The sequence below is a fragment of the Grammomys surdaster genome, unplaced genomic scaffold (assembly GCF_004785775.1).
Source record: "Grammomys surdaster isolate TR1022 unplaced genomic scaffold, NIH_TR_1.0 227, whole genome shotgun sequence".
Classification (NCBI taxonomy): Eukaryota; Metazoa; Chordata; class Mammalia; order Rodentia; family Muridae; genus Grammomys; species Grammomys surdaster.
In genome coordinates, this window is record NW_021604672.1 from 441,124 (window position 1) to 454,247 (window position 13,124).

Genomic DNA, 13,124 nt, shown 5'->3' on the forward strand with positions numbered 1-13,124 from the left:
GAGAGGGAGAGAGGGAGAGAGGGAGAGGGAGGAGAGGGAGAGGGAGGAGAGGGAGGAGAGGGAGAGGTGGGGGGTTAAGAGAGTGTAAGCTGGGAATGGTGGTATATGTCTATATCTCAACACTCTGGAGAAGGATGCAGGGGAAAGATGAGTTCTAAGATGTACTGGGCTATATTCAAAGATCCTGTCTGTGGAGGAGGTGTAGTAGAGGTGAAACTTTGCAAATCATTATTTTAAAAGACTGGAGAATTCTCCAGAAGATGCTTGTGGATCTTGTATTCTCCTCTGTTTGATATGGCTGGGTGATCTTTAGCAAGTGTGGTCCATGCTGAGGGAATCTTCTGGTGGTTGGCTAGTAACACCAGATCCTGGCTCGTGTCGGTCTCTGGAGGAGGTCTGCAAAGCAGCATTATGCTTTCTGGCAAGGATTCTGAATTGAAGTATCACAAAGCATTCTACTTTGTGGTGCCCCAGGAAGGCACTGCTAAATTACACTACAGAGAAGTTTGAGTCATGAAACAATATGATTTCATTCAGCATAATCTACTGTAATTGCTATTGAGAGCAAGACTTAATTTCTCTCCCTTTGTGACATTATTAGTTGGCAAAATGAAATAGAACTTTCTCGAATTACGTATGTACACTTCGGTTTCCTAGAGCCTTGAAGCTCTTTGATTCTGTTATCCCCAACAGAAATTCAGAAGGAACCCATTAAGCATCTGATTACGTGTGCTTTCCACATTGTTCTTGTAGTCTCCAGTCCTCTCTCTTTACAGAGCACATTTAAAATTAAAGTGATTAATAACTTGAATTACATTATTTCCTTCAACAAAGTGAATTCATGTCCCAAAGCATCTTTTACCAGCGTGTGCTGAAAACAAAGAGCCAACTGTGTGCACATTAATTTGAGAAGCTTTCAAATCATTGCCCTTAAAGCTTTTTTTTCCCCTCTATCCTCTAGTGATTCAGTAATTATCTTTTCAAGAGAATGACTTATGGCACATACATACATGCCTCTCTGAAAGCTGCCCCTCTGTCCTCAGCATGATGGCGTTGGTATAATCTGCTTCATCATTCGTAACCAGACATTCAGCTGTTTCCTGGTGGATCTAGAGTGGGGTTCTTCATCTGCCATTTGAATGTTCTGCTAATGGTTTGATACAGAAAGAGAATTAATCAAAAAACCAGTAGTAAGAATGCCTCCTACTTTTTTGATTGAACTATCAAATGCTAGATACTTCTGTCTTCCAGTAGTGCCTTTACTTACCACCACTCTGCCATGAGAGAAAAACATTTAAAATGCAGCTGTGTGGGCTATGGGGCGATGTAGTTCAGATGGCAGTGTGTTTGTCTTGTGTCTTTGAAGCCATGAGTTTGATCCTCAGCATCATTATACTGGCCGTGATGGCAACATCTCTAATCCCAGCACTTTGGAGCTAGGGGTAAAAATATGAGTAGTTCAAAGTTATTCTTTTATCTATAGTGAGTTAGAGGCAAATTCAGTCTACACAATATCCTGTCCTCTAAACCAAGTTAGCTCTAAGTCTAAGTGCTAAATAATTTTTGAAAGGGAACATTTCTCAGCATCCCTAAAATCACCAGTTTCATGACTTTACAGATAAAAAAGCCAATGTAACTGTTTTCTACCTTTAAAAATCCTGCCCAAATGCAGCAGATTATGTCAAAATATGTAACTATAAGGTGCCTTACACTTTTTATCACTGGTAGCATGCGTTCGTGCGTGTGCGTGCCTGTTTTCCATAGATAGTCTTGAAAACCTTTTCAGTGATTCACTGTTCCACAAATATACACAGAGCATTCCTGAGCTGTACAGAAGGTTTGTCATGAGCTGTGGGTAAGATACTGTTTCTACACCCATGGACCATGATTGCAGCAGTTTGAGTAAGCAGAATGTAATTTGCTTAACTCACTCTCCCGACTCACTGAGTTATAAGTGACTCAGAGCGAGCCTCTCAAAGGAGATGAAGGAACTGCCATGGACCTTTCTTTTGTTACCATTTTATTATTATACTGGTTGTTTTGCTTGAACAAAATAAATGAACACAACTTGTACATTCAGGGCAGTAATACTCATTGCCCAAACTTTCACTGACTGAAATATAGGTAAAATGTTCCCTAAAGTGTAACTATAATAGAATTGTGTTTAGTCTCAAAAAATAAATTGCACATTTTTAAGGATCATATTTATTGTTAAATGAAACTCACCTGCATTTGCATTTAAAAACTTTTTAAGAGTATGTAATCATGTGTAGAGTAGTACACAGATACAAAGGTAGAGGTGCATGTAGTCTGGTTCAACGAGTTATCACAAAGCAAACATACCTTTATAGTTATTCCCCAGGTCAATAAATAGCCTATATCCTGTACCCTAGAACTGCCCTGTTTTCCCAGAAATTTCACTTTCTTCTTCTATTCCAGAAGTAATCAGTGTTCTTTCTCTTGTAATCATAGATTAGTTTTTAGAAATAGTTCTTTAGAAAATTTTCAAATGTTTAATGTGTTTTAATGCCTCCTCCTCCACTTTCCTCATCCTCTTCCTCTCTCTTCCTCCTCCCTCCTCCTCCTCTCCCTCCTCTTCCTCCTCCTTCACTGAGATATGATACTCCTAGGTAGTTCTTATTAACTTTATGGAGCCCAGGCTACCCTTGAATAGGTGATCCTTTGCCTCCTGGGTGCTGGGATTATAGGTGTGTGCCATTATGCCTAACCAAGAATGCATCCATTTTCTGTCTTTCTTCTGTCACTTAACAGCACATGGCCAATACAGTTTTTGTTCTGACTGCTATGAGGATGCCTTGCTTTGATGTTGTTATTCAGTGCCTCTCCCCCAATGCTTCCCCTCTCCTTTGTTGTAGTCTTCACTGACTTCTCCATGCAGTCTTGCTACCCAGCTTTGACCATGAAGAACTCCTTCAGTTTTGTTGTGGTAAGGGAATTCTGTATCTAGCAAGAAATGGAACCATACAAGGTGATGAGTCTCTGGCTGTATTTGGGAAATAATAGTAGACAATTCATAGACACAAACTAAGACTAGGGTCACTCATACATGATAATTTAATAATTTAAAAACATTGGATTTTTTTTGTTTCCCTTTTCCTCCACCCACATACTCCACAAGAAACCAAAAACAAGAAACTGGGGCCCTTGTCTAAGGTCTTTGGGGCCTTTACTATGCTGTGTATTGATCATACAGTTTCTGTGAACATAATTTTGCATAGGGCATCTCTTTTGACAGAGGTTACAGCAGGCTTTTGTTTTATATAAACTACCCCTCGTACAGTTGCTGTAGTGCATTCGTTGTTCATCCAACTTTTTTGTTCATTCGTCTTTTAAAATAATTTTTAAAAACTCACAGGTTCAGACCAGCACCTGCATTTTAAGAGTAAACCAAATGTATACAGTAGATTCATGTCAAATTTATCTATATTAGAAATGGACTTTATTTGTTCAAAACCCAGGGATCATAGGGATGGGTCGTTTAGCTAATGAACAATGTCACCCATGTAGCCTGTGAAGCAAATTCCATCTTCTCCATAAAACAGACCAGACTTAATGCCTTTCTTGTGTGTTCCTCTGGAGGGGCATACCTATGACTTATTGATTCATTTGATGCCTGTGAGAATTTTACAATGAGGGATAATGTTTCCTGAATGCTTCTGGGTAGGCAAGGAAGGGTGTGCTTGGACTTGGTGAAAAGCAAGAAGGTCTTGAGGAAATGGGGGAGAGAGAAATGAAGGGTTGGGAGATGTATTCTTAAGGGATTGTGAAGGGCTGAGGCTGTAGCTCAATGGTACAGCACTTGACTAGCATTCCTGGAGGTTTAGGTTCAACTCTCAGAAGACCACTGAAGAGCTCCTTTTAAAGGAAACACCGAAGGCTGAAGATCTGGAAATAGATTCCCTTTAAAGTGTCAAAGCTTGTGTGTACTTTATGGAATGTCATCATGTGCTAACAGAGTACCATGTCCTAGTGTGTATATTCTTCTTTGGAAGTTTAAGAAATACCTTTGTCCTCTTAGAGAGTTCTTGGGTCTTCCTCTACTCAAACTAAGTAAAGCATTCGCATTGAGACAAGGTCTCTCATTAAACCTGGAGCTTGCTGATTCAGCTGTACTAACTGGCCTGCTCCGCCAAGACACCAAAGTGTCTGCCTCACCAATACTGAGATTGTAAGCATTAACCAATGTGCTTGACTTTTTTATGTGGATAATGAGGACTGAACTCAGGTCCTCATGCTTGGACAACAAGCACTTTAAAGACAGCCATATTCTCATTCCACATGCCTTAGAGTTTCTTTTGTTACAATGAAACCCCATGACCAAAAGGAAGTTTCAGAGGAAAGGTTTTATTTAGCTTATACTTTACAGAACTGTTCATCACTGAAGGAAGTCAAGACAGAACACAAACAAGGCAGGAATCTAGAGGTAGGAGCTTATACAGAGGCCAGGTAGGAGTGATTCTTTCTGGCTTGCTCTTTATAGCTTGCTCAGCCTGTTTTCTTAGAGAACTCATGATTGTCAGCTCAGGGATTGCACTCCCCATCAACCACTAATTAAGAAAATGCCTTACAGGCTTGCCTAAAACCCGACCTTACGGAGGCATTTTCTCAGTTGAGAGTCCCTTCTCTCAGATGACTTTAGCTTGTCAAGTTGACATTAAAAACTATCCAGCACTCCTCTGTATATTTGTAAATAGTCAACTCATCCATCTGGCTGAGGAAACATCTATCTCAAGGCATTTTTTTTCTGTCTTCAAATGTATGTCCTATTGCTGATGGAATCCTGTGTCAGAATTTCTATCCACCAGCAAGGCTATGTATACACTGCTAAATCTCCAGAAAGTCTCACACGTCCCCCTACCCCGGCAGTATAAAGATCCTCATGTGACACTTTCATCTTGCATCCAATGCCTATTAGTGACCAGACACACCTCATATCCTGTGTCAACTTGTGCCACCAAAAAAAGCAGGAAATTATTAGTCACTTGGTTAAACATACATATTTTCTTATAGGAAATAGATATGTAAAGATGTATTTATTTCTCATGAGTATGCTTACACCATTCAAGGTGTCACTAGTTAAATGCCATACTTTGCGTATTCTCTAGCATTTTCAACCGTACAAACTGGCCAGTCATTTTGAAGTTAAAGAATATTTAAACTACAAGTAACTGTGTGGATTATCTATGTCAGACCCTTCATAGATGCAGGGAATTTGAGTGAACTGCTCCAAGTAACAAAATTTAGTATCTTCGTTACACCAAAGGCTGGGTCTTAGTGGAATATTTCTCCTATTAGATTTGTCAATCCCTTACTCCTTTAAAAAGTGACGTTTGATTTAAAAAAGTATTTTATAAAGTGGTAATAACCATTTATGATGCACCATCCAGGATAGTGATAAAGTTGAAAGGACACAGCTGACCTGTATACATATAAATGAGTATAAAGACGAGTCTCACCTTCTTGTCTGATTACACCATTCTGCAGGACTGGATCCCTAGGCTGTTTGAGGAGAATCCCTGATTATCTGTTTTCTTGAGTTTTATATTTCTGTGCTATCTAGTTAATACACTGAGGGGTCTCTGCAAACATTGGGGCTGGAAGAGTAACAGTTCCTGAGGCAAGAAAGAGCTACAGTTCAGCATGACCCAGTAGAGAGCGTTGGTTCAAACTTTGAGAGACTGACATCAGGCAGTTTATGTTAGGCATATTTAAGTACAGTACAAGTTAGACAAAAGTTTTCTGATGTAACACAATTCTTTGTGCTCAAAGAGAGATGATTATATTGAAATTTTTCTCAAAGTCCATGCCAATTCTTTCATGAAGATGAGTTCTAGCAATAGACTACACGTGTTATCTTAAGGGTCTAGGGAAGGATCTGGTGTGATCTTGGTCATTCAGGTAATGCAGAGGTCATCTGGGCTGTTAGCCACTTCCAGTCCTGGTTGTACTTGGGGGATCCAGGAATGGCTTGGCCCTAAAGATAGCACTGGGTACATCTAGGCTATTATCCATCTCCACTCCCAGCCTTCTGGGCAGAAAACAGGCTATACATCTTTTCTTTCATAAAAACAAGCCTTACATGTTTAACATTTCTGGCTTCTCTAATACTACCTGTGAGTACAAAGACCTTGTGCTCCCATCAGTTGATCATGTGTCATTTTTTTCTTTAATGCTGGATATTAAACTAAAGGCATTGCATATAGTAGGCAGTCACTCTGCCACTGAGAAGTATCCTGGTTAGAAGACCATTCATCTTCAGTTAGGTTTATATGATGTAGCCAGAATTCAGCTGCTTAGATGGTTCTGCATTCTCGAACTTAATGGACAGTCAGAGGTATTCTGGTAGTCTGTATAGGTAGAAACCCTTGCAATTGTTTTCAGTAAGGGGAAAAAGTAGAAATCTTTCCATATGTAGCTCCACTAGTTCTGCTTATTTGACACGGAGCCATATATACCTCTTCCCTCTGCTTCTGTGAACCCCTAGCATGCCCTAACATAGCAGAGCTGCTGGAGATAGAAATGTGTGTGTGGATGACCATAAGAGTGCACCTCCTTCTGCCTTTATTTAGGTTTTGTTTCTTAAGCCAGGTGAATGGTACTATGTATAGTTGTCCTGCTGTTCCTGATGAGGATAGAACTCTATGGACTTTCAGAGACTATGGTGGCCTGCCAAGGACAAAAAAAGGGAGTAAACCCAGTTGTTTATCTATTTGTTTTTTTAAACTGAGTAATAAAGTACTTTTGACTTAGTCTGAGTATATTAAAGAAATGTAGTTGACCCCATGAAATGTGAGATGTCTGATCTCTATTGTATTTGGCAAGTGTTGCTTACTTATAGTTTATAATCGAGTTAGAAGATTTTCTTCTTGAATGTATGTGGTGCTGGGAGAAGGTTTTCTTAAATAAGGAAAATAGCCTTAGGAATTGAAGTCTGGGTGGAATTATAATTCACAATTTGCCGGTCACATTCCACATGGTTGTTAAACTTTGGCTAGATATCTTCGCTTAGAGTGGTCCTTAAGCTTATTGTATCTGGATGAAATACATTCAGTTTAACCTGTGTTTTGCCCTTCATCTGCTTGTGGATCTCCAGTTCCCTTCCATTCATTTAGAAGAGTTGAAGGGACTTGACTACCTCAGAAAGTCTTTTGAATAGTTTCTTGTGTTTCTTATTAACTTCTGAATCACTGAATGAACAGTCGTAAGTGATAAGTGTTTTACTTTTCGCTTTCTTTCAACATAAAGGGTATAGGATATATTTCTACATACTTCTGAAGAACAGCAGAGATGGGAGAAAGGATGGCAAGAAAAAAAGAGCATATCTATATAGATTTTGCTGAAATTGTTTGCCTATGTGTGTTGAAAATCCTTTGTGATTGAAATCCTTCTCAAAATTTGATTTGAGCATTGTTGATATAGACAGAGAGGAGTAAACCAAACTTTTTTAGTGTTACATAGTTCTTTCCACCTCATCTGTTCCTCAGACTGCCTTACTTCATAATGTTTTTCCTCACATCTGAAATTTTTAGTGTGTACTGTAAGTCTACACTAGACTTTGTAAGTCTACAAAAGAACAATCTTTTGTCAAGGAGATTAGTTTCAGAATGTTTAGTATCCCTGGTATCCATCCTCTTTGAGTTTCCCAGTACCAGTGAAAACCAGATGCTCTCTGGGCAGAAATATATCACATCTCCCTTTGAGGGTCACAGAACATCCTCCCTCTGACATGGTGGCTCATACCTGAAATCCTAGGACTTAAGATTGTGAAACAGGAGGATTCTGTGAGTTTGAGGCCAGCTGAATTACACAATGAATTCTAGGCTAGTCTGGCACTACAGAGTGAGACCTCATTTCAAACAAAATAAAGTAAAACCAAGAGGGCAGCAATCCCCCTACCCTATAACACTCTGTATAAGTGTTTGCATTTGCAGAGAAAGAAAGATTGACCTTTAAATGGCTAAGAAGTATATTAAAAAAAGTATTCAGTGTCAGTCCTCATCTGAGAACAAACTAAAGCCATATGACGCAGCACTGCACTTTTCCAAAATGACTTAATTTAGTAGAAAGATTGATACTAAGTTGACAAGGACTTGTCAACTGGGAGTAGAAATTGGCATAACTTTTGAACAACTGTTTAAAATAAATATAAACATGTAAATAAATGCTCAAGAGGTCTCCTGTCTATTTCCATAAACACACAGACACGCACACACTTGTATACACATGTATTTATGAATGCTCACAAATAATTGATAACAACAACCCCAAATGGAAAATAACTGATGGAGTATTTGAGTGATTAAGTTTGGTTTCCTCACAGGATAATACACAACATACAATGAAAAAAACAAGTTACTATATGTAATAGCACTGAAACACTTTATAGTAAATAGTAAATCGAGTTAGACAAAGTGAACAATCTCATTCATTTTATGTGCAATTCAAGAATAGGCAAGGTGACAACAGTTGTAATAATCACCAGCCACGGGTGCAGTGATGTCACTTGGGAAGTGGCTTTCTGAGGCATTTATTTATTTATTTAAAATGATATGTATAATGTACATGTCTCTGTATGGATATCTATATGAATTCAGGTAGCTGTAGAGGCTAAAAGAGTGTCAAGTCTCTTGGAGCTGGAAGTGAGTAGCCAACATGGGCGCTAGGAACTGACCTCAGGTCCTCTGTAAGAGCAATACTTGCTTTTAACCTCCGAGCCATCTCTCAAGACCTTGGGGAATGTTCTTAATCATGACCTTGATAATGACCACATAATATATGCACACATGTATTTCTTCTGTTGTTTATTTTTGAGATTGTATTTTAATTACAACATTTCTCCCTTCTCTTTCTTGTACCGAAACCATCACATATACCTTTTTAAGTGCCAGCACACTTGGGGACATTTAGCTGTGTAGTTCAGATGGAGATATTTTAGTGAATATAAAATAAATAGAAGAAAGTTCAAAATAGAACAAATCTGTAATCGGGATGTTGTAGAAAATATGCTAAGTTATAAACCAATCAGCTGCTGAGAAAGCAGGGGTCTCTCTGGGAGCCATGAGGTGTTCAGGAAGGCCACTTCAAGCAAAATTTCTATGGTCAGTTTGGGCAGTGGCAGTCAGGGTACTGGTGGCCCAAGATGACCAGTGTAGTGGAAACCAGGAGAATTTTTTATGCCCTCTACCCCCACCAACTTGCCTGATCCTATTTATACCCGTAGGTCTCTTGGTCGTTATTACTTGTTTATTTTTAACTCGTAGTATCCCAAGGCATCGTGGTTAAGGCTGTGAGCTCTGTTAAAGAGGTCCAAAGGAGAAGCATTGGAAAGCATATGGTCGCCTAACAAGGAGTTATAAAGGAGGCATTTAGACATGGGTCAGAAAATAGAGGACCTTCAACCTTGACCTGACAGCCAACAATGAGGCTGGAATATAGATGAATTAAAAGCCTTGTAACAAAGAAAGGTTCTTATTCCCAAGAAGTAGTCATGACGTGTGTTGTAGAAAAACCACTGAATAGGAGAAGAAGGCTAACAATTGTAGCCATGTACAGACGTAAGGGAGGAGAAGAAGAGTGGAGCTTTTGTCCAGTGTTTCTGATCACAACTGGCTGACTACCCAAACCTCAGGCTTTACTTGGATCCTTTGATAAGGTCTTTGCTTGTACTGTCTAAGCTCCAACTGGACTTGGCACTCTTCCTTGTCCTTCATGGTGGTTTTCTTAAGGAGAATGAGTTATGAGGGAATAGTTTCAATTATATGCTACATATAAACGACTGTTACAGCACAGCCCTAAAAAGAATAGGACCATCAGGTGCTGGGCCAGGTCTTTTTCTGGGTGTAATTTAGCTGTTTCCAGACGTATCCAGTTGGCACTCTGTAGATCTTATATAACGTATATGCACTAATTTCTCATTTGTACATCATGCAACAAGTTACATTTTATCACTGATGTTAATTAAAAACACTGCTCAACATCCAACATATATTCAAATGAAAATGTTCTCATGGAATCTATTGCCTCATCCAATGAATATACACAATGAAAAAAATTTAGAAATAAAAATGTTAAAAGTGTGTGGCTTAGAGGAACTATCTACAATGTAGATAACCATAACTTCTTAGAAATTCTAGAATTTATGTTTCAATAATATTTTCTTAAATAATGATTTATCAAGGGAAGTATTTGTCTTTGATGTGAAGTTTCTGTAATACTTTGCTATCATTGTGTCCAATCTTAATTTAGGAAATTAATAAGTTTAAGACACTCTTTAAAAAGATTGCAGAAGAATTCCTGATGGAAAGACATAAAAGTTACTTGACATAGAAGTGCTAACATCCAACATCTGTTAACTGTTAAGCTTCATAACCCACACTGGATTAAGTAAAAATGACTACTAGTTTTTCATTTTTAACATATTCTCTTTTTCATTTTTGATTACCTTTACATGGGGGTATGAAAACTTTTGTTTCATATTTTAGTTACCACATTTGTATCTTTCCTCTCAGCTCCTTTGATTTTATCTGAGACTGGTCCATGGGGCATCTCTGTTTCTAGGCATAGTATCCCCTTTTACTTTATTCCAGAATCTTGTACTGCTGGGTATTTCTGCTTAGGTATCACAATGTGACCTTGAGCTGTGAAACTGGATTCTCACCTTCTGGCACTCTACATTTATGAAATCTTTCCTCTGTTCTCAGACTAAAGCCCCTGACATCTTTGAGTCCTCTCCTCTACTTTCCAGTCTTGGGTTCTCAGTCAAATTCCAAGCCCTGTCAGTTGTTCATTTTTTAAAATGAACTATGACCTCCTCATCCTCCTGATTACCCTGTTTTACCCACATGGCTCGTCACAAGTCACAAGCCTCCTATTTACAGTGCTCCTTCAGTGACTTATTTTATGTTCTCTGCTCACCAGGCCATGTGCTGGCCAGGCCAGGTGAACTACCCTGGAGTCTGCTGTTCATAACGCTGCTTTCCTACTCAAAACCTTTCTATATAGCTTTCTGTTTTCAGCAAGATTGAAGCCAAACCTAGCCTGGCATATAGCAGCTCTGTCTCCCAACTATTTACCTTATTGAACCTTTTTCCATTCAGTGATATGACTCACCATTTCCTGGGTCCCTTCCCCTGATCCTCTGTGCTCATGCTTCAGTCTCCACCCATGTGAATATGTCTTCTAACCCAGTTCCATCACTTTCCCCCTCACCACTACACACACCTTCTACCCTGAGGAAGTCTCACATCCTTACCAACACTGCCTCTAACCTCCTTCAGTAGCTCTTGACTGTTGCTATAGGCAATTTCAGAACTGAAAGTTTCTAATAGTTATAGTTTAGGTAGCATGTACTATTCTTTACAGTTCACAGTTCACATTTTTGATACATATCTAGGCTGTCAATTGCTCCAGACTGAGAATTGCTGCCTCCCTGTGTACTCCATTATGCTTAACATATACTAACACAAGCTTTGTCAAGAGGGCCCTGTTTGTCAGTTTTGTTCACTAGTACCTTTTCAGTACCTAAGACAGAACCTGGAGTATAATATATACATCAGAATGAATTGTACAACTGCAGATGTTTGATAGAGATTCAATGTAAAAGTAACTTATTCAGCAGGTGTAATTGTTGTCTTGGAGGCTTACTGCTAAATAAGCTCACCCTTTTTTGTTCCTTCTGAACTCTGGCTGGCAGGTTCAACTCAGTTGTTTTGGCTCAAAACTCCTCTCCATACTGACTGATCCAAACTGGCTTCTCTCAGCTTCTGACTGAATTGTTCTACTTGGCCTCAAACTAACTGACAATCTGTTCTAATCTTCTGGCTCCTTCTCATTCTCTGGCTCCTTCTGCCTTCACTTGCACCTAACTTGTTCTCTTTGCCGCATGTTTTTGTAAAACTGCTACACACCTTGCCCCCTTTCTCTCCCTCACTATCTTAAATAGGCTCTCTTTCCTGTTCTGTTCTCCTGTGGGTTGGGCATATCCTATCTCTGACTCATTCTGTCAGATTTTGTTACGATTCATCACTTTGCCTTCCCTTCAATTAAATGTCATTTTTAAACATGGCTGCTTCCTTCTACAAACTAACTTTACCTCCATTGTTAGGGATTAAAGGTGTGTACTAAAGGCATGTCTGTATTCCAGTCAGATCATATTGTAATCCAGGGCACATCTGCATGTTGAATTTTATGGACCTTGAAGGTCTTTGGATGTGATCTCTTGCCAGAGCAGCCATGTTGCTGGCTTAAAATGCCTCTACAATTTGGTCATTTTAATTTTAATTCTTTTAATCCTACTGTATTCTCCCTTGTTTACTTGAACTATGATTGTTACAGTGAGACAGAAATTAAACATGAGTACACCCAGAATCTGCACATGAAGGCTTAGCTGCTCCATCTGAAAGGCTTTTGTTTTCTTGCAGATATTAATGAATGTCAGCTACAAGGTGTATGCCCTAATGGTGAATGTTTGAATACCATGGGCAGCTACAGATGCTCCTGCAAGATGGGATTTGGGCCTGACCCTACCTTTTCAAGTTGTGTTCGTAAGTAGTATTCATTTTGGCTTTCTAAATTTTAATCATGTGTCTTTGGGGGTTATCTAAAAGAAGAAAATATTTAACTAATATTGAAAATATGGAAGAAAATACCATTAGTTAAAAATGGAAAGAGCAAGGAGACCAACCCAATTTAGTAAACTCCATCCATTATGGGAACTTCTCTGTGATGCATTTTAACTGCATTCAAAAATACTTCACACAAAAACTCAGAATAGGGCATAATCACACAGAGAGAACAGACTTGGATAAAAATGAAGAGTTCTCTAGGCTGTGGTGGCATATACTTTTCATCCCAGAACTCAGGAGGCAGAGAAAGGTGGATCCCTGAGTTTAAGGCCAGCCTAGTCTACAGTACAGAGACAGTTCCGGGACAGCCAGGGCTAAGCAAAGAAACCTTGTCTCAAACACAAAAATCAAACAACAACAACAGAAGACAGAGGAGGAGGAGAAGGAGGAGGGAAGGAACAAAGGAAGGAAAGGAAAGGAAAGGAAAAGAAAGGAGAGAGAGAGAGAGAGAGAGAGAGAGAGAGAGAGAGAGAGAGAGAG

General features: G+C 39.2%; 1 protein-coding gene across 3 annotated transcripts in view; it reads left to right on the top strand.

The window, feature by feature from the left end:
- Ltbp1 (latent transforming growth factor beta binding protein 1) overlaps positions 1-13,124 on the top strand; it is a 379,032-nt gene that overhangs the window by 239,797 nt on the left and 126,111 nt on the right. For all 3 annotated transcript variants that reach the window (XM_028773421.1, XM_028773422.1, XM_028773423.1), the window contains one exon: positions 12,441-12,563. In XM_028773421.1, the coding sequence (XP_028629254.1) occupies positions 12,441-12,563 (123 nt within the window). The remainder of the gene's footprint in view (positions 1-12,440; positions 12,564-13,124) is intronic.